A 26951-nucleotide genomic window follows, 5' to 3' on the forward strand; every position below is an offset into this window, starting at 1 on the left:
GACAAGAGAGTGGATTCTGGAAATCAAAAATTCGATGTCTTGTAGACAGATGCAATGGGTTTCATCATTCAACTCTCCATCGAGACGACTTCATGACTTCGCAGACAAGTGATTTCCAAGCAACGAGTAAAGGGGGATTTCAAACCAGGAACAAACCGGTGAAGTCAAATTATGGTAGCAACTTCAACCATACAACGTCTCAGCTTTCGTCAGCAATCAAAAACACGCCGAATACCAACAACAGAAAGGGATACAATCAAAACAATTTCAACCCTCGTAATCCAAGCTATGAAAACAACAGCTCGCATCAAACTGCCAATCAGCAGCACCGCAATCATCAGCAATCTAATGACAGGAGTAATACCTACTTTCAATCAGTGACCAGCAACGAACTGAATGATGGGTCAGCAAAACTTCCACGGGTGCAAAACCACACTTGCAGCAAAAATCGGGAACCCACATGGGTCAGTGCTTTTTAATAAGCTACAGGCGATACCAGTCACGCTCTTCTACGAAGACTTCAACATAGAGACTTATGCACTTTTGGATAGTGGAAGTGATAATACACAGATCACACAAAACATTGCTGATGCTCTTGGAATTAGAGTCCCCAAAGATTTAAAACTTCCTCTAGCTTCACTATATGGGGAGCACACAGTGACAACAGCAGACTTTGGTAGAGATCACAAATCACAACGGGGAAAGATATAAGATGGGACTCCCACGGCGAGAAAACGCCACACTGCCCATCAACAACTTCATGGGAAGGGTTCAGTGGCACGCCCTGCAGAAGCGATTAGAGGGAGACAACCAACTGAAACAGAGATATATGACCATTTTATTTGATGATATGGATAAGGGATTAATAGCAGCTGCTACGACCCAGGATGCAAAGAATGTTTGGTATCTACCGCATCATCCCGTCATCAACAAGTAAAAACCAGACAAGATAAGACGAGCGACAAATGCAGCCTCAAAATACAAAGGGGTTTCTATGAACGATGTGCTGCTAATGGGACGGGACCTTTTGTGCAATCTACACGGACTTCTTCTACGGTTTCGTCATTACGAGGTTGCAATAACAGCAGACATAGAGGCTATGTTGATGCAAGTTGGAATCAGAGAAGAAGACCAAGATGCTCTCCGTTTTTTGTGGATTGACCATGAAGAGGAGAGGACATCCAAATACCAACTAATCGCTTTTGGAGCAACTTGTTCTCCCGACTGCGCAATTTTTGTTCTGCAAATGTGCGCCAAGAATAACAGACAACAACATCCAGAAAAATTCGACTCAATCACAGAACAATTCTACATGGATGACTTTATTCAAACATTTCCAACGGAGGAAGAGGCTGCAAAAACAGCGACTGAGCTGAAACACGTTCTCAGAACAGGGAAATTTAACCTCAACAAGTTTCTCAGCAATAACCCTGCTGTGGTGGAAAAGATTCAAGAGGACGACATAATTGGAGTTCTAAAGTTGCAAAGGATACTTGGTCAAACATGGAACCCTGAATCCGATCAAATTCTTTTTGCGAAACCCAAACTGAGCTATGAAAAAGAGAATATCAATCAAAGAAAGCTTCTCTCAATGGCTGTTTCTTTGTTTGATCCCATTGGGAAAATCTCGCCTTTTGCATTTCGACTGAGATGCAATTTGCAAAAAGTTATCAAACAAGGACTCAAATGGGACCAGCTACTATCAAAGGAAAAATACCACGAAATTCAGCAATGGATGGAACACTTTCAGAATATGCCTCCAATTGAAATACCCAGATGTCTAGTTCCCAACGCCGATGGAACTCACGAGTTGCACACCTTCACAGACGCTTCACCTTTAGCAGTATCAGCAGTGGTGTATCTGAGGACAATCTCCGCTGACGGCACAATAGCTACCCACTACGTCAACAGCAAATCCATTGTGGCACCAATCAAACAGATCAGCATTCCCAAATTGGAGCTCGAAGCAGCTACATTGGAGCAGAACTAGCAGGTTTTTGTGAGACCGAGGTTATAATAGATGTGAAGAGCAAAAAAATTTGGACCGACAGCACAGCAGTACTCAACTGGATCAAATCAAAGGATCGACAGAAGATTTACATCGCAAAAAGGATCAACAGAATTGAGGAGAACTCAAACAAAGACGACTGGCAACACATACTAGGAAAATTGAACCCGGCTGATCATGGTACCAGAGGTCTAGCTCCATGCGATATTCAACAATTGTCGATAACAGCGCCTTCTTTCTTTATCAAACCTGAGAGTGAGTGGACATTCTCCGGTGACAAAACGACTCAAACATACGCCACTCAAGTTGTTGATAAGACCAGTAAACAACAGTTGGTAGATCTAAACAGATTTTCAAATTGGCCTAGACTCCTTGGCACAATTAGGACAGTGTTTTGAGCAAAACGCGTACTGAAGAAGTCGATCAAACGCGACGTGCCTTGCGACTTGGACGACTTCGTGGCAGACGAAAACATGGCTCAAAACTTTCTCCTCAGAACATCTCAGTCCACACACTTCAAGGACACAGTTTCTCGACTTAATAGTGGACTACCCCTAGATAAAAGGACAAACTATTACCATATACACCCTTTCTGGATAGCCACGGACTCCTTAGGGTTGAGACACGAATTCAGAAGTCTGGATTGCCTTTTCGGAGCAAACATCCGGTGATACTCCACAGCAATTGCAGAGCTGCCAACCTGCTCATCTAGAAAACACATCACGATTGCGGGCATCATGGAATTGAACAGATTTGTGCACATATCGAAACAACGTTCATAAAAAGTGGAATCCGCAGAGCTTTCTGAACTTTGGGGAAGAACTGCTTCTTCTGCAGACGCTGGCTAGCAGACGAAGTCGGACCGGAGATGGCTCCTCTACCAAATTTTCGCTTTCCGGTGCACTCCAAACTCTACCCATTTGTGAATACTGGAATGGACATGTTCGGTCCTTTTCACCTTGAAAGATCCAGAACCAAGATAGAACTCAAATGTCTGCATATGTCTGCATGTTTACATGCTTGGTCACACAAGCAGTACACTTGGAAGTTTGTGAGGGCCTCTCCACTGACCATCTGCTAATGGCTATTTGACGTTTTGTAACCAGAAAAGGATAGCCTGATGTCATTGTTTCGGACAACGGGAACAACATCGCTGGAGCTAACCAGGCAATGAAACTCATTTTTCAGGAAAACTACTAACCAGACAGCAACTACATACATCTCCAGCTGCCGCAACAGAATATCCAGTTGACGCTCAACCCACCTCTGGCACCGCACTTCGGAGGGGTTTGGGAACGATTTATCCAGTCGGTCCTCAGAAGCCGCCGACTAAACTTTTCAATCTTCCATACAGTTGTAGCGGAAGCAGAAGGAATTCTTAATTTACGCCCACTGACGCATGTTGGGAGCACTTTGATCGACGAGGAACCATTAACAGCGAATCATTTCCCAATGACAAGACGCCACTTCTGCCTAAAAGCTCTCGCAAACAGAAGAACTCGGTTTTCAATCAAAGATTTCAAGGAGTCACAGACCCTGTTGGACCAATAGTGGTCTCGTCTTCTCAAAGAGTTTGTACCGGAACTTAACAGACGGACAAAATGGCAGCAAGCCAACGCTGAGCTCAAGGAAAACGATGTTATTTGGCTCTACAAAGATTTTTTACCCCGAGGTAATTGGCCCATTGGTCGGATCGTCAAAACACATGTGAGTAGAGATGGAGTGGCAAGAAGCTTCGACATCAAGACCAGTACTGGCCTGGTGCAATGTTCCGCAGTGAGATTGGGTAAAATGTTTGAAACTGACAATGATTCTTCTTCTTCGTTGGCCGCGAAGGGTGAATGAATACTCCTTCAATCATGTCAAACTGATGCATAAAACTCACTCAAGCGGAAGCTTTTGAAACAGTAAATTTGAATTTCTGATGTCGAGTATTCGCTAAGTTTTGTTGTTGCTTGCCGGAGTGTAAACGGTCCGCAACCGTTTAGCCCCCCATTCCTTCTCCTTATATATTTTAACTCAAATTTATTGAGTTCGTATTCATAATCGCTATAAAAGTCATATTTCTAACTTTGATTTTTTATGACTTTCACTGCAAAACCTTTTCATTCATTATCATACATGAGTTTCATCTTGTCACCCTTAGCTTTGATCATAAATGCGGGTAAAAGCCACACCTCTGTAAGCTATTATTTAACAATCATACAAGCTTATAGAAAAATACACTGCAAAATAAACTCTTGAAAGTCTGTCGTTGTCTCTGAAAGCGGATCAGACTAAAGAAAAGATAACAAATGGGAATAATTTTAGTTTTTTCATGGATATGAACCAATCTATACTTAAGCGACCTCTCCTGGATCTAAATACAAAACATTTTTCCCCAAATTAAGTCTCAAAAGCTTTTTCTGAAACCATGTCTACTGAGTTGAAAAATGGTTTCATCAAAATTAAAAGCCAACACGACAAGAAATTCATTTTCTGAATTGGCGTTTGAGTTTAATCTTACAAAAACAACTCAAGCCAGGGAACGTCGTAGTTTTCAAATCAAATTTGAGTACAAAATTGAACTTGAAAAAAATCAGAAAAAATACTTTATGAAGAGAATTTCGTAATTTTTTTCTTCAAATAAACCGTAAAACATATATCTGTAAGTTCTCCGTGAAACTGTGTGCATCAGTCTGCGTTTGTTCGAATTATTAAATTCGTAATTCGCGAAGCAACCAACTAATTAACTTTTTAAAAAATTTTCTCGTGAGACTTTCAAAGAAGACCATGCTAACACCGGATCGCGTCTATTCATTTTTGTTTCCACGTTTCACAGAAATGGGTCTCACAACGTTATGCAAGCCTAATTTTTCTGATCTGTCCTTTTTCGTTGATCAAATATTTTTAGAGTGATGCAAATTGTTATCAATGAACGTTTATTGCGCCATTTTTTCTCTTCCTAATGCCTATTCGCTTATAAAATGTTTATTATTTTAATGATTGCATTAACTTTTTTATTCAATCTTATGAAGCGTGCTCAATTTTTATCGTGTCTCTAAAAACAAAGGAACTTCCGAGGGTACAAATTTTATTCGATCAAGAATATTTTTAACTTTAGCAAAGAACATGTTTCTACAAATTTTGGATGATGTGTCATTCAATTTTTCTTCAATACATCGTGCCATATTTTAAAAATATACATTTTGTGTTGAATTCGACTCTCTCTTAAATAGTGTGTTAATTTCTCTTTAAAATTGACATTGTTTGATCATTGGTTTTGAAGGCGTCAGATTGATCGCATACATAAATTTCTAGCACGTTGTGATGGTTTAATATCATAAAAATAAATCAATGATAGAGAAGACTTTAATTTTTATTTAAAATTTTAGTTCATTTTTTCCTGCTCACTTCTTTAGACGTTTAAAATATACGCCATATTTACTTTGATATCAATCCCTCATAATTGTACTGATTTTTGATTAGAGCAACGAAATTTCAGAAAATCTACAATGGTATGGTGAATCATTTAACTTGAACGTTGGGTTAAAAAAAGAAGCGCAAAATCGGAAAAATTTGTGTGTAGTTTTTTGTTCAATTTTTGGTTCAAATAATGTTAAAGTTTACACAGTTTTAGCGACTTTTAAGCTAAATAGTTTAACTAATGGCAAAAAAGTAGTTCAGACAAAAAATGTCGAATTAGTAAAATTTGTTTATACAGCAAAGATAGAACAACAACTGCAACTTTAATCTCAACAACAAGCAAAAAAAATGGTTGAGGTAAAATCATGTATTTAATTTGCGTTTCTTGTTGAGTTTGATACAAATTTCTCACAACACAACTTTCCTGAGAATGTTGCTAATTTCCTGGGAATGTTGCTTTTAAGAATGAAGCAACTGTTTGTTAATTTCAAACCAAACATTACCGAAGCCGTTGTTTTAGTTATTAATTAAATGTCCGATCTTTTTTTGGACGATTTATTTCTTATCTTTTATATCATCCTTCTTGGTTCGTTTTTGAGCTTCGAAACAGCCAAAAATTAAATTAATTTACATAAGAGCTTCAACAGATATTAATTTGAAGCGCAGAGAACTCTGTTTTATTGTTTGAGTTCTTCACTCTGGTCTATCTAATGATAGCCATTTTTTGGCCTTTTCTCCCCACACAGATTTCAACTTATACTTCCATCAAAAACATGGCTACTCGTAAGGCTGCAACACTTCATGTACGAATCACATCTTATGCCAATCCCCTTGTTTAGATCAATAACGGATAAACATTTCAAAAACCCTAATTTCCCAACCTTGCTTGCAGCGTTCCGCATTCTCATCAGTACTCCCCTCTCAATCACCACGCACAGTTCTATCAGCTTGCTACCTTCATTTGGCATTCCAATTCCATCGTTAATGAAGTCAAAGATCTTCGTCAAGGGCTCTATTATCGAACGAATTCTCGGAGCATTGCAGTTAGACGAAGACCCGTACCTGTAATGAAAAACAAAAACAAGAGATAAAAAAACAAAAAGCTAAACAAAAATCAAACTTACATATTATGCACAATTTAATTTGGAAAATTTTTAAACCTTCTAAGGCTTACCTGTTAGCACTTTCATTCACAATATCTTCTTCAACATTCCTTCTTAATATCTCTATAAACTGTGATACGTCATCAGTGGATGATTTCAGGTACCCAGCATATTTGTACGTCTGCATCGAGATCCCAGTAAAACCCAGGCTATTGTTCTCTTTTTGGCCTTTTTTCTCTTTGGTCTGGCTAACATTTCCATTCGAACTGGTCCAGAAGAAACTCAGATCCAAGAGACATTCCCTAAGTTGCTCATGACGTTTGCAGTCCTGCAATGCTGCAGGGAGTTCTTGAATTATTCGTTCGGGGACCAGAAATTGACTGTGGAAAAATTTGTTGCCTTTCTTGGAGTCTTGGAATTTGGTCCAGAAATAATCGGCTAGTTGATTTTTGAACTTCAACTTTTCCTCGTCTGAGGTCAGGTACCTAAAGAAATGGTACAGATGGAGCTTCAATATCAGCAAGGAAACCCAAAAGAACTGCTGCTAATGTTTTTTACGCAGATGTATGCAGCCATTTTATGCATCCATCCCAAATTAGCTGAGTATCGACAAAAATGCTGATCAATTTACGTAGTTCTTATAAATATTATTTCCTTTTTTAAAAAAAAATATTTTTTTTCAATCAATAGCGTTACCGAACAATGTTATGTACGAATTGAAGCATTTCAGGAGATCGGATTTTAAATTACAAATGTTTTCATTACCCTAACCCGGACTTATAAAAAGATCGTGCTGGAAATTAAGGTGGTGAAAAGAACTTGCTCGACCCAAATGGTCCATAAGAAAATTTAGGCTGGACTTTATAGAGTCATCTCTACCCTATTTGTCTCAGTTGGACTTCAGATCGACCCAAATTTTGCTGATGGACTTTAGCTCAACTCAAATGTAAGCTGGACATCAGCTGGACACAAAATGCTTACATGCAATTCAACAGTAGTTAGTGAAAGTATAATGAAAAAAGGAATTGATATAAAATAAATATCAAAATCTTCTTGTTTTTCCAATGAAAGCCACTACAAATACACACTAAGGTTATTGCAGATGAAATGATGATCACCAGTTATGCGGGGTTTCCATCGGAGGAATTCCATCGAATCAACTGATAATATGGTCTATTTGGGAAAAATAATTTATCTTAAAAAGTTTAATTTTCTGAAGTCCTATGGCAAAACTCCAAATTTTTTCAAACTTGGATTGCTTGACGCGATGCTAGTTTGAAGTTGCTCGTCAGTGGTTGCTAATCAACGGGAACGATTGAAAAAATAAAATATTACTGGTCCCAGCAAAATCAATTCTTCGACCCATGAAAAGACTATGCTCGACTCTAATATGCATTGAAAATACCTTAGCTGCACTCATGAAAATATTTTAGCTCAATTTCTACTGGGTGCTGGGTCATATAATTGAAGACAATATTGCTCCTATCTAAAAATTAGAGGTCTTTTCATAAGTCCACCTCTGAATTAGGAAGCCACGTAACTTTCCTTAGTCACAATTCGTTCCGGTTTTCTATAATGCAAACAAGCAGCAGTCATTTCTTTTGTATGGTATTAATTACTCAAAGGTTCAAATAAAAAAAAACTTAAGCAAACTCCGTTTTGAAACGCTATTACTCCTGTATTGAGATAAAGAAAAGGATATTGGCTACTATTCAGAATAAATTTAGTCGCCTTTCATTGCAATCCTTGTCGTTGTTTGTTAGATTAGTTATTAACCATGTTTCCGAAGTATATTTATAATTGAAGATGAACCGTTCAAATCATTATCTAAAATCCTTGAAGATTAAAAACAGGGATCTTTTCCGTTTTTGCCCCACCCCGGTACGTTATGCACCCCCCGTGATGGTTTCAAAGAAACATCAAGAAACTTAGAAGTTTTCTTTATTAAAGTTTCAAAGAACGAAAGAAAAACTTACCTGACGAACTTTATTGCTGTGTCGATAAGAAATGGCCACAAAACTAAACTCAATTCTAATTTTGTATTGGCGCTATCATTATCTTATTGACCTATCAATCATATGTCAGAAGTAAATTCTCCCACCAACAGAAACCTGATTCTAACATCCACCGACCTCGAACTAATGAACTCGATTGAACCCAAGCCACATATGATTCTCATGAAATGCTGATGAAAATAGAAAGTCACCTCCGGGATTCGGAGTTAAGATCTATTCACATGCCAATCATGTAAAATATTTTTAGCTAATCTAAATTTTCTCTGTGTATTTTCGCATAGATAACTACTATAAATACAAGCTAATTTTTGTATAATTTCAGTTCAAAATTTAATATAAAATTCAACATATTGAATTCTTTTACCCGTGTTATCGACCACGACAATGGTGTCCAGACCAGATACTGACAGACAAATTTTGGATCTACAGAATGCAGAATCAGCTACTGCGTTGATTATGTCTTTTGTGGCAAAATGTCGAGCAGAGAAGAAAGACGACAAGGTTAACAACGATGGTACTGTACAGGAGTTACAGGTAATCAAACTCTTCCTTAGTATGTGCGGGCAAGATGCAATTATTAAACTTAGGAGTCTAATGAGTCCTAGGAATTTTATATCAGATTGGCGATTCAAAATTATACTTCTCCTAAAGAGAGAGTAGTAACGGCTGAAAGGGCTAAATTTCTGTCCGTAATACAAGTTGTAGGGGAGTCAGATGACGACTTCCTAGCACGTTTTAGAAAAGAAGCACGCTATTGTGACTTCGAAAAACTGAAAACAGCGGCCAACCCCGAAGAGGAGTTTGTAAAAATAAAGTTTATCTCAGGTTTGAGGGACCCTGAAGCAAAACTTAGACTACTAGACGGTATTAAAGCAAAACCAGCAATGTCGGTTAGTGAAATGAGCGAGAGCTTACAGTTGAGAAGTCAGAGAATGGCTTTTCTAAGTTCTTCATCGGGTAATAAGCCCTTTAATGTGAAAGAAGAAGTTGGGTTCAACTTCAAAAAGACCTTTCGAAAACCAAATGAAAAAATTACGGCTAAAAAAAGCAACAACATGTGCATTAGGTGTGGAGGTAAGCCACACTTTAGTAGACCCTGTCCAGCGCTAACTAAAAAGTTCATCACCTGTGAAAAGGTGGGACACTTCTCAAAAATGTGTAGAAGCAAACCCCAACCAAATTCAGGTCAGTACAATGAACAGAATAACTTCTGCGAAGAAGAAAATGTTTCTTCAGAGCAAGCATCTCCAGCATCGGAGATAGGAATGTTTTTTACTAAAGAACAAATCTTTAGCATGTCTGTGACATGGGAATATATCTCAAAAAAAACTGCAAAGTAAAACTGCAGGTGGACACAGGTGCAGATAGCACAGTGATATCATCAAAAATATGGACTGAGCTTGATAAACCTCTGTTGAATGGTAAGATTAGACATCTCGAAGCTTATGATGGTCATCAATTAACGCTTCTGGGATCACTTACTTGTGACGTTGAGTGGAACGGAACCAGGCTCACGCAAAAACAACTAGCAGTTGTGCAGTCTGATAAAGAATTTGGACTACTTGGTAGAGACCTTCTACCCAAGCACGGTGTGAACAACATCACAGCCGAGCACCTACCTGCTGTGAAGGGTTATAAAGCTCATGTGAAGTTGATACCAGGAACATAGCAAAGGTTCTGCAAAGCCAGAAAAATACCTCTACCTCTTCAAGACAAGGTCACAGAGAAGCTGGAACAAAGGGCCAGACAAAGCATCATTGAACCGGTAGAGCCAGGAGGAGTCACTAATGCATCTCCAGTGATGTGGCAGAGAAAGAAGAGTGGAGAACTGAGACTTTGCGTGGACTTGAAAGTGCACATCATTGGCAAGATCATGGATGAGGACTACCCAATACCAGACATGGAGACGATCTTCCACAACCTACATGGGCCTCATACTTTGGCAAAATTGTCCTCTCAGATGCCTACTATCAAATTGAACTTGACGAAGAAGCAAAAGATATATGCACAATCAACACATCTCATGGGTTGTTCAAGATGTGCCGACTACCTCAGGGATTGAAAAACTCTTTTTCAATCTTCCAGAATTGCATCGAATCAACACTCAAAGGAATCAAAGGTGTTGTAATTTTTCAAGAGGATGTATTGGTGTATGGAACTACCAATGAGCAGTTCGACAAGAGAATGCTTGCAGTCAAGAGTCGACTATGTGAGAAAAATTTTACTATTAATGAGAAAAAGTCTAACTCAAAACCAGTCGATAGCGTTAGCTTTTTGGGATACTCCAATTCAAAGGAGGGAATAGCACCAGATCTCAAACAAGTTAAAAAAACAAACAATGCAAATGCACCAACTAACAGTAAACAACTCGAATCGTTTGTTGGGCTAGCTAATTTTTACAAAAGAATGATTCCTGATTTTGCAACAAAAATGCTACCCTTAAATAACATGAGAAATGGTAATTTCTCATGGGGAAAAATGCAACAAAAAGCCTTTGAAGACATAAAAAATGAATTCTGTGCTAGCTAACCCACTAGTACAGCCATATAGTCTACAAAAAGAAGCAACAGTTACTACTGAAGCCTCTGAAAAAGCCATTGGCGGGGTTCTTTCGCAAGAAGGACATCCAGTTATATATGTATCGAGAAAATGGACTCCAGCGGAGCAAAATTACTCGAACATAGAGCGGGAAGCAGTGACAATTGTGTTTGTGGTCACAAGACTAAAACAATTCCTCCTTGGAAGACGATTTACCCTACAGACTGACCACAAACTACTCAAATATCTCTTTGCACCAGACGAGGAGATCCCGAAGACAGCGTCAGCGAGGATCACAAGATGTGCAATAGCTGTAATGGGTTTTGACTATGAGTTGAAGTACACGCCAGGAGAGCAGATATCCCATGCAGATGTTTTGAGCAGAATGTATTTTGACGAAGACGAATCGGACAACGATCGAGTGTGCTTCGCAATCAATAACGTCTAGTTCGCCCAGAGTGATTTGGTGACGCAAGCAGAAATCAAAACTGAACTTGGAACAAACAGACTCTTCCAGGACATAATGAAGCGAATCAAAAGCGGCAATTGGAAACAATGTTCAGAAGCGGAAAAAGGATTCGAAGAACAGAAAGATGCACTTACTATACATAATATTGTTCATAGATGTTGTTCCTTTCATTCCACCCAAACTACGACACTTGGTTTTGGCAAAGGCGCATGAGACACATCCCGGGAACAATGCTACTGAGGCATCAGTCAGAATGATAGCATGGTGACCTGGCATTACCCAAGACGTTCAAAACTTTGTTAGTAAATGTAGGAATTGTCAATTGAACAGGCCTAGCCTGTGAAAGACAGTCTCTACGTGGCCAGAAGCTGACGTTTGGGAACGGCTCCACATGGACTGGGGTTATGTTAGGGACCAAGGCAATATCTTAGTAATTATTGACGCAGGTTCTGTTTGGATAGAAGCCTTCCCCGCGGGAAATAGAACATCAGAAACAGTTAAAATATATCTTAGTCAAATCTTTGCAAGACTCGGAATACCAAGAACTTTAGAATCTGATAATGGTCTGAATTTGTAAGTGATGACCTTAAACAGTGGTGTGAATCACTGGGAATTATGAAATGGAATCACCCGTCTATCATCCAAGAGCTAATGGACTATCTGAGTGAGCAGTTCAGACAGTGAAGCGGGCATTTCAGGCGTGGAGTCCCAACCTTAATGTGTCATTTGAAGCATTCCTACAAAGGGCACTGATGACACATCGCAACACTTCGAAGACGAGGAGCAAAACTCCAGTTGAACTCTTATTGGGACGCAGAGTGAGACTACCAGCAATAGCAGATTTCGACTTGTGCGAACCCATTCTATTCAAGGCCAACGAAAAGACAAAGACAGTTCCTGCTACCTTCATGATCAGGAAGGGCTTGAACACATCTTTCATACAGCCCCAAAACTCAGCACGGACTATTCTAGTGAGCGACAACCAAATTGCGAGACTAGACGAGGACAATGTGAAAACTGAACCAGCAGTGGAGGAGACCATATCTCAATCAGAACAACAACTTCAGAGCACAGATGTGGGACCTTCACTTCAAGATGAAGCTTCTGCAGCCACATCATCTGCAGAGCACCAACAACCCGAAACCTCAGAGCCTTCACGAACATCAACAAGAAACAGAAAACAACCCGACAGATTTGGAGAACCTATACCCACAAACTTGCTTAAAAAGGAGGGAGGATGTGATGGTTTCAAGGAAACATCAAGAAACTTAGAAGATTTTTTTATTAAAGTTTCAAATAACGAAAGATGAACTTACCTGACGATTTTTATTGCTGTGTCGATAAGTAATGGCCACAAAACTAAACTCAATTCGGAAAACGGAAAAGGTCCAAAAACAGATCTCGAAGGATCCTTGAAAGATACGTAAAAGTTTCTGTACCTGAGTTCCACTGCTTCTCTAAGTTGTGCATACTGAATGCTGTACACTTGATTACCATTGTCAAGCAAAGTGGTTCCAACAGTTGAGAAGAAAGTTGCCCATAATCTCGATTCCCAACCCAACATTTCCATAACTTCCGTCTCCATCAACCCCAGGTGAGATAAGGACAATAAACAAAGTGCCTCGCCGGCTGAGCCTTCACGATAACTTTCGCCCTCGTATTTCATAACAATTTCTAACTTATCCAAAAACAACAAGAAGATCTCTGTAATTGACTGACAGTTGCAGAGATCTTTAATCTCGCCCTCTAGCGAGAAAAATTGAGCGTGTGAGAAAAGTTGTTCCAACAAAATTTTCAGAAACAGGAAGTTGCAAATTTGGTCACATTGTTCTAATGTTTTGAAGCAGAACTCGTTCAAACTTTTCCCGCGCACTTTAAGTGCTGATTCGACGGCTAACATAGCGTCGGCAATATGAAACCTTTGCAGTTCTAAAGAGAACACTTTCTGATCGCCCTGTTCTTCTTCAATGCCAGGTAAATGAAACGAATCAGTGCTTTTTGTGCATACAACTTGCTTTAATGGTAACCGTTTTGGTAAGAACCCCAGAGGGATATCGGTTGTCTGCTGCGAATCTATTTTGTCGATTTCGTCCAATATGAAAATTATTTTTCTGTCAAATTGTTTGAAATATAAGCAACAGACTATAATTCGTTCAAGCAGATCGCCAATATCAGAAATGTTTAAAATTTCATCGCTATTAACTTCGTTTTGAGGTTTGGCTTGTCGTTCAAGAACCGTAACTAAGTATTGCAAGCAAGAAACTGCGGAGCTTGCACTGGGATAGGCGCTCATACTGTAATAAACAAAAATGTCCGAGTTTTTGTCCTGGTTTTTAATTATATGGTTCACCAAAAGGGCAGTTTTGCCTGAACCTTCTTCACCTTTCAAAACTACCCTCCACGAATCCGGGTTTGAAATCATTTCTTCTATTGTTTTTTGGTCCTCTACTCTTCCCAAAAAATCGAACCCAATAGCTTGATGTGTATCCATAAAAGCTGCCTGACCATCAACCCACGAATCGAATTTGGTCTGAGTTTGTATCTGTTCAGTATTTAAGAAATATTGATTGAGCATGTTCATCGTCTCATCAAACATCAGCCTTGCGCCCTCTTGTGGCGTTTTGTAGTACTGCACTGTACAGTAATCTAACTGCGTTAAATTTCCATCGCCTTCCTTGTTGTTCGCTAGTGTATTCAATTCTTCGTTGTAAGACGCAACACTCTTTTTCAGATTCTGTAAAAACAGCTCCGCATTTGGACCGTCGATTGCAGCCGTGTACACTTTAGATTCTCTTAGATCACCTGCTTCTTCCAATGTCTTGGACATCTCTGCATCGTACGCAGGATCTCGAAACAGAAACGCGGAAGGTTTCGGGCTTCCAGGACTCTCGGACGTTGACAGAAGCTCCCCATGTCCAACGGATTCCTGAGCAATTGCCGACGTTGAGGAGCCTACAGGATGTCTGAGCCGCGCTTCCAAGAACTCCATTTCTGTAACGCTTCGATCTCTGTAATTGTCTAACCATGGGTGCTGCGGAAGTGCTTTGTCAACCGCTTGCTGAAGGGCGGAATCGGAGGCGCCATGCCAACCGTATCTGGCGCCGAAGAACCCGACAAACAAATCACATCTCGCGACTTCATGAAGACAGATCGAAACTGTGTTAGCAGCCGAACTGCTTTCTTCTGTAATGCCCCATCGGAAATCAATGGGTACAAATGTGAAACCTCGCTGTGCACAAGCTTGACTAATTCTCGGCCAGTATACCCCGGAAAGCATTTCTCTCTCCCGCTCCAAACCGCGAAAAGGAGATGAGTAAAAGACGCGGATTGTGCGTTTTTGGTGTTTTTTACCAGCGTTTATAGACGCCATTCAAATTGTTTTTCTATACAATAAGCAAGGACTTTTTACAATGATTTATAATGCAGTTGTAGCTGTATGTATTTGTACTCAAATTTGCGTTATTGTACTGTAAAAAAGCACGCGCTTTGAAAAGTAGTTTCTCAACCACAATAATAAAAAGTGTTTTTGTTGTTGTTTCAAGGTTTTAAGAAGAAACTTTATGCATAATTGTTCTATTTTCGTGAAACGATTGTATTCGTGTTGGTTAAACAACAAGCTGAACAAAAATATTTTGATAATTGTTCTACATCAGCCGAAAATGTGAAACTCAATACAAGTAGACGTTTAAATTCTCCTTGTCCGGATTGAACTTCTCCGAGCTAAAAAGTCGATGAAAGAAATCTAATTTCTGAGGTTAAGTTCCATCTCACTTTATTTCATTAACTAGCACACCATGGGTAACACTTTGCATTCTAAAATCGTAAAAAAAGTTGGAGAATATTAGTAACGCTAACTCATATCCATTCAAAAAGTTGTTAGAGTAAAATCTTTTTTGATTTTAGCATATTCAAGAAAATGTGATGCCATAATTACAGCAATATATTAAATTAGGAGCACAAAAATTATCCAATATAAAAATTTAGTTTCCACGATCTTCTTGAACATGTCCAATGGACTGTTTCCGAAGAAGTTGGCCTTTTGTCAGTTGATACTTTTTGCCCTTGAGATTTCTTGCTGATACTTTCAACAGATTTATTTTCTTGTCTGGTTTGACGAATTCGCCCATTGCGTCTTGATTCTCATCCGACCACTGGAATTTTGAGTTCCGTATTCCCTGCAGTACCTGAAGGATATGAAAGATGTTTGTTTCCTGGTGCTTTTGATTTTTGCTCCGTGGTTAACCTAATTCTCGAGCGCAATTTAATTGATTGCAGGAAAATGTCATCTCTGTTATTAAACGCATACTTTTCAGAAAGCTTATCTAATTGCGCCAAGAGAGTAGAACAGATGAAAACATGGAAAAATTATTTGAAAAATCAACAAATGACTTTTGTGGCTGGTATACCGCCGACCAGTTTGCCCAAATCGCTGAATTAAGCTTAAAAACTTATGAAACAAAACCAATTTGGAATTTAAAACTATCTGTGAGACAGTTCCTAATTTGGAGATAGTTTTCCGACAAGCATTGGGCCAGTATAGATTTATCAACACATCGTGACTGCAATTATTCATTAAGTTTAGCTTTTTGAAAATTTGATTAGCTAATCGATGCTGATTTTTGAAGCACGGTTATTGTCTGTAAGCATTTTTATGGTAAGTCCTGGTTGCAGCCCGGTAGAGGGCCATAGAATTGAAAGGCACAGAGTTGGAGTCCCATGCAGGACACACATCTCGTATCAAATTTTTTAGAAACTTTATTTCTCGGTCAATGCCAGTCCCAACAGGTGATGAAAGAGATAGAGGGGAAACAATTAACCCAAATCATACTTAAAATAGCCCAGAAGGTCAGTTCCCGAGTCGATACTTCAACGACGTTTCAGCTCATTTTTTGTAAGAAGTGAGCTGAATGCGTTGAAATTAAATAAGAAATCCACTGAATGCGCTGAAAAGTTCTGAAATTTTGAGAATGCACTGAAACTTTTGATTTTCAGTGCAACTTGTCCACATTTTTAAATATATTCAGCGCTTTTTCAGCACATTTCCAAATTTTTAACACCTTTTTTGGTGCTTTTCTTACTTAGTTGCAGTGCAACCGTCGCCAAATTTCACCGCTTTTTTAGCGCATCTCTTACACACTTTCAGCGGATATCAGCGCTTTATTTAATGCGGGTTTTCTGACCACTGAATTTTTCCAGTAAATTTGATTATATATTATTAATAATCATTTTTTTAAGAAATGCTCTGAAAAACGCTGAGTTCCGCTTATATTATGTAAGAAACGCGTTGAATTTTCAACGCATTTATTACATAATTTCAGCACCTTTCAGCTTATTTCCTACAACGCGGTTCAATAATACAAAATCCAGTTAATTAAGAACAAAGTCAGGAATCAATGGTACAGTGGATTGGGTAATCACTAACAAACTGACTAAAACAAACTCCCAGACTAAGGCAATGGGAGAAAAGTTTGACTATGAGCTACAATTTTTTTTAAAAATTTCAGCCAATTTCATCACATTTTTCCCAAAATTTCAGCTCATTTCAACACATTTAAGCTTATTGTTCTGTAAGGTTATTGCGCTGACATTTATTTGCATTTCAGTGGATTCCTTACTTAATTTTCTGAAAATATCTCGATCTCGGTTTTCAAAATAAAATGGGATAGATTTTTAACAAACATTTAGCGAGTTTTTGTATTTTTGGAGGGTTGTGCGGGTCAATTTACACCGTGCCCTATCAGTATAACTAATCATCATTGTAACTCATCCACTTCCAGTCCCGAGTCTGAAATTAAAAAGGAGGAGGGAAAATGACTCAAAGATTAGAACAGTTCAAATCAAGGAGCCCAGAAAATCAGCTTTCAAAATGACTTGAGACAATTTGCCTACCATTTATTAGCATCCTGATGTTTAACATTGACATTTTAAGCTCAGCTGCTATCTTTATCCGTGCATTTATAAAAGAATAAAAACTCTTGCAAGAATCTTGTCACAAGTATATAGAATCTTGCAAAACTCTTGTAAGAAGATTTCACTAATCGCAAAACCCTTGCAAGATGAATTGTAGAATAATGTCTATCTTGCCATATTTCTTGCAAGATTTTGAACACTAGGGCAGCCTCTAGTAGCTTCGATACAATTGGAAGAGCTATATTTTTTGCATATTTTTGGCAGGGAATTACGATTAATCTGAGCAGCAGATTTGAATCCAGATCAATGATTATCTCAAGAAACGACCAAGTAATTTTGTAAACGAAACATTTAACTAACTATTTAAATTCAGACAGAAAATTTGAACTTCTTCGGGACAACTTTTTAATTTTTTTCAGCAATTTGTCTCCTCCAGCTTTGCTTCCCATTGCAAATCTTTCTACCATTGATTGAGAGAGGCATTGCAATGGCAAGCAGCTTTTTATAATTATAATTTTAGCAAACGCAAAACAGCATTTGAGGTGTTCGCTCACCGACAACTATTTGTAAGATCATTGACAACTATTTTGATCCAGTCTATTGACAAAATTAATTACCATAAAAAGTTTTGAATGCAATCCCTCTAAAGAAAAGAACTAGTTTTGATTGCGTTAATTCTAAGTACGCATGTAGGAAAATGTTTTCGTGATTTTTCATCTTTGGATTATATCAGCTACAAAAAATTGTCCATTTTGTTTCCCATTCTTTTCACTGATAGGGAACATTGCCTCGCACTTATAATTTGGTTGTTCACGTGCCACTAATTAAAGAACTTTTGTCGCGAGTGTTAAGATTGTTCAAAATTGTGTTGTCCAAACATTCTGCACTAGTTGAGAAGACCGAACAAAAACGACAAAAAATAGTAAGAAATTTTCCTTATCTTTGGTTTCAAACGCAAGAAAGTTTCGGTATGGTCGTTTTTGGATGCAAGAGAGACTTGGTATGTTTCGTTTTAAAAACGACGATATCGAATCTTACTTACGTTTAAAAATGACGATACCGAATCTTTCTTATATTAAATACCGAACAAAAACGACGATACCGACCAAAAATTCATAGGGAATTTTGTCGTTTTTGACTAGAATAGAACGACGATACCGACTATTTCTTATGTTTAAAAACCGAAAATTTCTCAACTAGGGTGATCATAAAATGTTCAGACCAAAGATTCTGCGTTTCAAAATACCCAATGTTGATACCAATGTTACTAAATACCCAATGTTGATACCAATGTTACTAAATACCCAATGTTGATACCCAATGTAAAATGACGACTAGTGAAAATGAGGCAGACAGCATTCAGTATCTCAATAGCTGTAGTGTGATAATCAATTGATAAACCCAATTTAAAAAAATAGCATCCAAAATACCGAATTAAAAAACACAGAATCTTATGCCCAAGAAAAAAACGGAACAACGAAACCGCATTTTCTGAGAAAAAAACATCAAAAGCGTCCGAAAGTTAATTTCCTCCTAATGAAAGTAAATAACGGTTTTTCAAGAAGAAATAAGATGATTTCCAACAGAAATGTTAACAATTTTATACATTATAAAAGAAAAGAAAACATTTCCCGCACGCCCCATTTACTAAAACTATTAAAACGTAACCAATACGACAAGGGCATCGCATTCTCCATGACCACCAGTAGGTAAATCAACCCATTTTAAAGCGCCTGTAGTGGACAATAAATCCAATCCATTTAGTTTTAGTGGAAAGTTCACGAAAGTTGAGCAAGACTATAGAAGTAATTTACCTGAAGTGTGCGGTTGTTTTTATTTTGTAGTTTAAGAATGTAGTTGAGAACGTGTAGACGCAGTCTGTTGCAAAGGTACTTGTCTATCTTGAACTGTTCGTTGAATACTGATGCCTTGATTATCACTGGCTTGTTTAGACCAACTGACTTGTTGCAGTATCTAAAAAAACAAGATTTATAAATTTTATTGATCAATGAAAATTTGAAGTTCCTTCCTAAATTATTATGATTGCTCCAAACATTAAACATGTCCAATATGCAGAAACTTTTTTAGAGTCGCTAGTTTTTGGAGTTGGTCTTAATGAAACATCACGTGCATTGTAATTGTGGGTGCATAACGTAATGGGAGGGGACGGAAAAATTATAGAAAACAGAAGACCTAAAATAACGAAACAACGGATAGCCTCTTAAAAACTTGAGTAACATTTACATAACTTTTAACGCATATGCAACTCTAACTTTCTAGTGATTTCTCTCACTCTCCTGTATACATTCAACTCTTCCTGGAAAAATGGCTCTTTGGCAATTCGGTCTCTGAGGATTTGGAGGAATGTGTCATAGAAGATGATGTCCTCCTTACTCCACTTCTTATAAAGAGCCTCTCTCTCTTGATAAAGTTTCTCTCCTTTTGGCATCGTTGATGGATCTGCTATGTTTTTCCACCTGTAAGAAGCAACCTTACATAATCAGTTCACCAGAAATTTTCACGCGCCGAAAACTCATTAGTTCAATATATGGCTTTGGTTAAACTTTTTTAAACCAGCTTTCAAAATTTGTTATGAAAAATCACAGTTAATTGTAAATAATTAATTGTTTCCTGTTTATGCTGTTGAAACATTTTGTATCATCCGGGGAAATGATAACAATTTCGATAAGTGGGAGTTTTATCCGGCGCAGCCCAGTCCACTCTCCCTAGATGTTAAGTTGAATGAAGCGTCCCGCTGCACAGCTTTTTAGTTTATATGACACATCACGAGCGCAAAACGAGCATTCATTTTGTCGCTTGCGTTGGTATGAATAAACATACTTTAAATGTTCAGGGGGTAAGGGGAAAATATCCTAAAATTACACCTGTGTGAACGATTAAAACAAAGAAAAGTTGAAAGCGAGCCGAAAATTGCTAATACTTACATTATCTTGTCGTTACCTCAATATGTAAATCGTGAACCATCCGACAAGATAGCCTGTTATTTTCACAAAATTTCTGTTTTAAATATTTAAAAAGTTCTCACCTTGACTTATTCTTAGAGAATATCAAAATGTCCCTCATATTCCAGCACAATGTCCTTTTGAGTAGAATCAGACTCTCGTCCATGTAGTCAGCCACAAGAACCACTGCAAATCGTCGCTTCACATAAGCCAGAAACCTTGATGCAAAAGATTTGTCTGGAAATTCTTTTTCTTAACTCAAATAGGAAACATTTAAAATAGTGTTTAAGGGCAGCTGAAAATATTTTTAAACTTCGGAGAGATGAACAGGGTACCACATTAAAGCTCTAGGTCCAACTCTTAGCTGCTTGATTTTTTTCGGTTTTCTTAGCTGGGAAGCTGTAGTGTGACTAAATCACGGTAATCTGGAATCACTGCCTAATTCTGTTAGTGCTATTAACTCTATTAATTCTATTTTGTAAGATCTGTTCACCCGTATTAAACTTATAATCAGTTGGATTTCAAAATTGAGTTATTTAGTTCACATTGCAAAGTTAAGAATGCAAAAAAAAACAAAGAATTTTACTGCTTAGACTTTTTATGTGACTGCTTTGTAAAACGGAGTGTGAACAAAGTTTCGATTTTTCAGAGAATTTTTCAGGCCAACGTATTTGCAAATGTTTTTAAAGCTTGGAATGTTGTTTTCTCTCGATTTTCTTAATGAAAACTATGAGTAGATGACGCATGTTTTCTAACGCTGCTTTGATGCAATTGTTAAATGTCTTCAATGCGCAGCTAAGTTTCTTATGACATATACATTACTTGTTTGAAAGAATTTTCAGTGAATTTTTGAGTTTTGTCCTTTAGTCTCTTTAGTGTCTCATTTCTTAGTGTCATTGTTGATGTTTCTTTGATTTCACAACCAGGGAAAACATTCAAATGTTTCATTTCAAACATTAAGGATTTGTAATTTACAGAAATATTGTACAACTTCTGAATTTGCCCGTCTTTGTAATTGTGTGTTCCAGTCTTGCAGCTTGTTCTAAATAATGACAGCTAACATTGCGAATCCAATGAGTTAGCATGGAACTAATTTAATAGTTTGGTTTAATGTCTAACAGTTTTGTTGACTATGATACTGTTGCTTTCAAAAACATAAATGACTTTTTTATAAGGGACTTGTGCTTGTTGATCACGCTCAGACTTTTTGTTTAGGCTAAGTAGTGTCTGTCTGCAATCTTTTTCCAGTTGGTTTTGAAAAATTAGGCTGTTATGACAAATGGATAGAAGTTATGTTTTAGCCTTCAAGCAATTAGTTTTTTAGATTTTTGATATTTTTTTTCAAAAAGTAATCAAATCTGATATTGGATATGTTCTTAATTTTACATTGGTTTCTAGGTAAGCATTCTCAAAAAAGAGGTAATCTTATCGATTTCATGACCAAGCTTAATTGGAATTTCAACCGAAATTTACCTTTGATAATTTTTTCTTTTATTGCCTCACGGTTCCAATTGCCTCACTGCTATTCTTCACTTTGAAAACTCTTATAGTGATTTTTTAAATTTTGCTCATGTTGTTAATTATGTTTTCCATTTATTTTTGCTCCTGCTTTTTTCTCAACAACCGTTTTATTTTGCCAAATTTAGTCCAGATGATAGCTCCGGCTGTGGCTGATGCATTTATGACTCTCACGCTACTTGTTCTGAAAACATTTTTGGTACAATTAGTTTTAATTATGAAAGCTGGTGTTTGCTTCTAATGTTTAAAAAAATTACAATGATAGCTATCTTTAGCTTCTGATACCTAATTTAATTGCTCTGATACCATTAATTGGTGAAATTCGGGTTCTGGTAATTTATTGCTGATGTGTTTTACTGTGTCTCTGGGGTTTTTCGAAGTTAGTAAATGCTCTTCAGTGTATCGTAGTGTTGACGTTGATTTAAATTGTTGTTATTAAATGCAGTAATTTTTACAATAAAACTACTGAAAAAAATGTAAAATGAATTTTTCAATTTTCTGTTTGTTTTTTTTTCTTGGCATAGACTTTTTAATTTTCCTATTTTGTTTGTGAATCATGAGAAACTCCGCGCATTTAATGAAATGATTGATTTAGATGTCGTCGTCAGCACACCATGGAAGCTCACACTTGGCGCAGACTTTTATTATTTTTTTCAACTTTCCAATCTCTCTCAAGTCTAGTCACCACAAGTAATAATGGATCCAAATTTAAAACTTTGTTTGTGTTTCTATGAGTGATTTTTTGGTTTTTGTTTTTTGTTTCCTTTCTGAAGTCCCTATCCATTACTGATTTTATTTTTTGTTTACTTCATTCACTTCTTGGACCTCATTTGTTTTTTAATCTATTGCTGATTTCTATTTTTACGACTTAAGCTATGCCACGCAATATCAATAACCTCTTGCACTTCTGGTTTTTATAATTCCTTGACATTTTTAATCTAATCAATTTTATAAACAACTGCCAACTGTTGAAGTTATAGTTTTTGATTGCTTTAAAGAACAACATGTGAATAACAAAAATATTTCATTTAGTCAATGTATTGTGATGCCTCAAACGAACAACAAATTGATTTCATTTGGTTAATGCATAGCATAGCCTTTTTATTTTAAAAAAGCAGTCCAGACAAACCTTTTCAGAGGTACGTTGCTATCTTCTGTATAGCCGAAATCGAACAAGAGAGGATTCTTGAAAATGAAATTTCCATCATCATGTGCGAAATACTTAAAATAGACGTTAGGATGCTTTAAAAAATAATCGAAGGCAGTAGCGTTTGATACGTTGAATTCTCTACTGATTCGAACTGAAACTGCGAAATAGTTGAAGACAGATGTAAAATGGTCGAATGGATTCCGAATCACCCCTAGCAATTTGTAACCCGGTTCCAGCAAACTGTGCCAGACTTTGGGCACAAATACGTGATGTAGAACTTGCATATCGTATAGTTTAGACTTTTTGAGCGATGGGAGGTAGAGAGATACTTTAGGTTGTCGAGGCCATCCCAGATTCCAAGCTCCGGTTTTTCGAGGTAATAGAACTTCTAGGTTCTGAAAAAGGCTTCCCTCAAAATGATTCTTACAAACAATCCTATAACCCCTTGTTGCTATATTTCAAGAATTTTTAGTCATAGAAAGGTTAAATGAAAAATTTGAGAGAAAATTATGAAGCGCCAAGTCTTATTCTTTTCATATCCTTTGAAACAAAACCCTTCAAAGAATTCATACTTACCCTAGTCCCATACCGACGGCTATATTGCAAGGAAAGCCGTCCAAAACTCACAAACCTTGCAAGATAACCGTGAGTCGATCTTAACAAACTTTTTTCTAAGTCAGCCTCCTTTGCAAAAATCCCTGCAAGATAAGCTTTCGAATTCGACTAATTCTAATAATTTCTATTAATTTCGCCTTACCTTCTGATAATCATCTTTTCAGTTTCTGGATACTTTTCAAGTAATACCTCCAATTTTTAAGTAATTTCAAAGTAATATCCCTATACATGATCAAGAAGAACAAAACAACAGATATTGGCAAGGAGAATAAAAAATGACAACCTTGAGTAAAAATTCTCAGCATATATGCCGAAGTTTTAAATTGTTATCAGCGGTCATTTGCGACAAAAAATATTCACAGTGCTGTCAATTGAAATCGAATGCTGGTTTGAAGGAAGCCAATCAATTAATCCCTGTTCGTCTGCAACTCGCATAAACATCCCTGCCAATGTATCACTTGCACATTTATGGGTCTTCACAAACCCAATTCTGTACTTTGCAGTCTCATTGGTACATCGACTTGTGTAGTTACTCCCAATCACTCTCGTCAAGTTGACTAAGTCGTTTTGTAGTTTGATGACGTCAGCAAAACAAGGCACTCTGTTTACAGGAACGCATTTTTGGTGGAAAAATTTTAACGAATAGTCGTGGCAATTTTCGCCGAGTATGCATGATGAAATAATTTGCGCATTTGAATTTTTTCAATTCCGGAGATTAATTAAATTAATTAGTAATTTGATTTTCCTGTAGTTTTTTAGCAACGCTGAGCTGTATTATTTTACACCATTGACCTGTCAACTTAAAACAAACTGTGCCTTTCGCAGTCTTCAGAGTCAACCAAACAAGACATTTTAAGAATCTTTATTCAGATCTTACAAATTTAACTTAGACAAATTTCAACTTATCGCTAGAATTTCTTCCTCATTGGATGCTCATCTCCACTCAGTATACAAAACCAGCCGTGTCAGATCTGTGCGCCAGTATTGTTGCGTGTATTAGGGAAAGAACTGCATTAATCATGAAAAAATATATAAAAAGTTTCAAGGCTCAATTCGAGAAATTAACTATGTATCGGCACAGAGCCAAAACTCAAAACGCCAAAATCAACACCTATATCATCATTGTCTTTGTGCATAACATCTTTTTTCTACATACAAAAACCTCCATTAACATAAGGCTCATCATGAGAATAACCAACGTAAAATTTATTTCATTAGATGAACAGTAGGTTGTCGGCCAAACGCATTTTGATGCTCTTTTGGAGGCCAACCTAAGAAACTTTTATATTTTATAGATCACGAAAACCATTGGCCCCAAATTCGAACACACTTCGCCTACCCTTAAGCGTAAGACTGAACCACTCGATAATAACCCGTTAAAAATAACTGTCAGTTATCTTTCGTCTACAAAAATAAGTTTGCCAATAAAGATAAGTTTGCATTGGCAAAAATCTGAAAAGAGCATCCGTAACAACCCAACTGTGGTATTAGCTAACTTTGTATATTGCTGAAGACTTAGAGCTAAAAGCACTCGAACCTTCTATCACCAGAACCCCGACCAGGCAGGCTACCGTTGCACCATAGCTCTGGTTAAGTAGAAACTTTGTTAGCTTTGTTAGAAACTTTGTTAGAAACTTTTTATTGCAATACTCCCTTCTGAAACGAGTTAGTTCCACACAACTCAAATTCAACTAAGGGTACACAGAACACAAAGGTCAAAGAGCCACTTACATAATTTCTACCAATTGTAACAACCCAACTGTAGCGTCAGCTAAATCCATATACCGCTAAAAAAAATTAGAGCTTGAGAGCACTCGAACCTACTATCTCCAGAACCGCAGCCAAGCATTCTGCCGTTGCACCAAAGATCTGCCGGAGAATCACTTTGTTAGCTTCATATACCACAAACTGGGTTATTGTTCCGACCCCCACTTTAGTGGGGAGGAGGAACTATATACTCAACTGCCTTTTTTTGTTCAGTCAGTTTTGGCCGATCGATATATTCATCGTAGAGAAATGTGAGTGGTATCATTGAAGAGCCCGTCCAGCTTAGAGTATAAAACTCAAAAGATTTTTTGATTTTCGTTTTTTACAGCGATTTATCGAGGTTTGAATTTTTGTGAACATTCGACTGTTTTTGTTCACATTTTCAGTAATTTTTGCTAAAATTTGGCACAATTTTGCTACTATAGTTCAAAGTTAAAATTTTTAACGGCAGATTGTTGTTGTTAGAGATAGAAGAGCGTTGCTGAGTTGTTGGATTGAAGTTTTTTGGCTAAAATTGTTGATAAAATTTTCAAAATTCAAACTTTTTTCATCGAAAATGACACAAAATACGATTTTTAATCCACTTTGATAAAGTTTGCCAGACTTAGTGACCAAGAAACCTTAAAACACACTCCCTAATCACAAAAAGATTGCTAATTGCAATTAAGCGCCGTATGAAAGTCTTTTGGAATTAAAATTTTGACGTTTTTTGCGGATTTAACTCGATAATTAAACAAAGTGCATCGTTCTTTTTTTAATATTTGAAGAATTCCACGCAACAATTGGTCTAATTTGCAAACACTTCGAAGTTTTGGTCGGTTTGCTGGGCGCGCAACAAAATCAGGAAGAGGTTCGAGCATAAGAATTCTTAGAATCAGAGACCATTTGGTTTTTATTTTGCTTCAAAATATTTTGCTTTTCTTTCAAAATATTTTGCTTTTTGTTTTTTTAATGTTAATTACTGACAATTTTTTCTATTCACGGCTCCGTTAATGATCGCTCCAATTTACGTAAATTTGAGGCCAAATGTAGATATAGTTTGTTTTCAGAGAACCAAAGGACTTTCATGGCTTTGAGGAATAGTTTTAGTAAAATTCAAGAGACCTCTTGTCTTTTGCCTTCAATTTTCATTCTTTTGGCAGTCTGAATTTTAAGTTTAACCAATCAAAGATCTAAATTTCTTCCTTAAAAGAAGCAAGTCAATTTTTTATTCATTCGGTTGTTACCTAATGTCTCTTATGTTATTGAATTTATTAATGGAATTTCTGTGATTTTTTGAACTTTTTTAAATTATTTTAGTCAGCCAATTTTTTATATTAATTTAGTCAACATTTTATTTATTCTCAGTAGGCGCAGGTCAACCTTTCCTACTTATAGAATACAAACTATTTTAGTGGCGGCTTGTTTTAACAGAAGGTTTTCTTGGTTTCGGTACTACGAGTTCTCACGCAAAAATTTCTGCTTTTGTGCATAATTTCCCTTTTTGGTTG

The 26951-nt window shown here is 37.2% G+C and overlaps 2 protein-coding genes across 2 annotated transcripts in view; both read right to left on the bottom strand.

Moving 5' to 3' along the window:
- The window catches only part of LOC142337626 (TPR repeat-containing protein DDB_G0287407-like), an 86541-nt gene extending 71600 nt beyond the window's left edge, over nucleotides 1–14941 (bottom strand). The window contains exons 1-3 of the mRNA XM_075386993.1: nucleotides 12978–14941; nucleotides 6588–7001; nucleotides 6295–6475 (exon numbers count right to left, since the gene is read on the bottom strand). Coding sequence (XP_075243108.1) covers nucleotides 6295–6475; nucleotides 6588–7001; nucleotides 12978–14908 — 2526 coding nt within the window. The 5' untranslated portion in view covers nucleotides 14909–14941. The remainder of the gene's footprint in view (nucleotides 1–6294; nucleotides 6476–6587; nucleotides 7002–12977) is intronic.
- A 427-nt stretch (nucleotides 14942–15368) lies between these two features.
- LOC142338399 (galactosylceramide sulfotransferase-like) lies at nucleotides 15369–23471 on the bottom strand. The gene is made up of 5 exons (XM_075388157.1): nucleotides 23059–23471; nucleotides 20495–20629; nucleotides 19722–19925; nucleotides 19263–19422; nucleotides 15369–15722 (listed from the first exon to the last, which is right to left on the bottom strand). The coding sequence occupies exons 1-5, from the start codon at nucleotides 23361–23363 to the stop codon at nucleotides 15519–15521; spliced, it is 1008 nt and encodes a 335-aa protein (XP_075244272.1). The 5' UTR covers nucleotides 23364–23471; the 3' UTR covers nucleotides 15369–15518.
- Nucleotides 23472–26951: the final 3480 nt, after the last annotated feature.

This window comes from Convolutriloba macropyga, chromosome 4, assembly GCF_964194025.1.
Source record: "Convolutriloba macropyga chromosome 4, txConMacr16.3, whole genome shotgun sequence".
Taxonomy (NCBI): Eukaryota; Metazoa; Xenacoelomorpha; order Acoela; family Convolutidae; genus Convolutriloba; species Convolutriloba macropyga.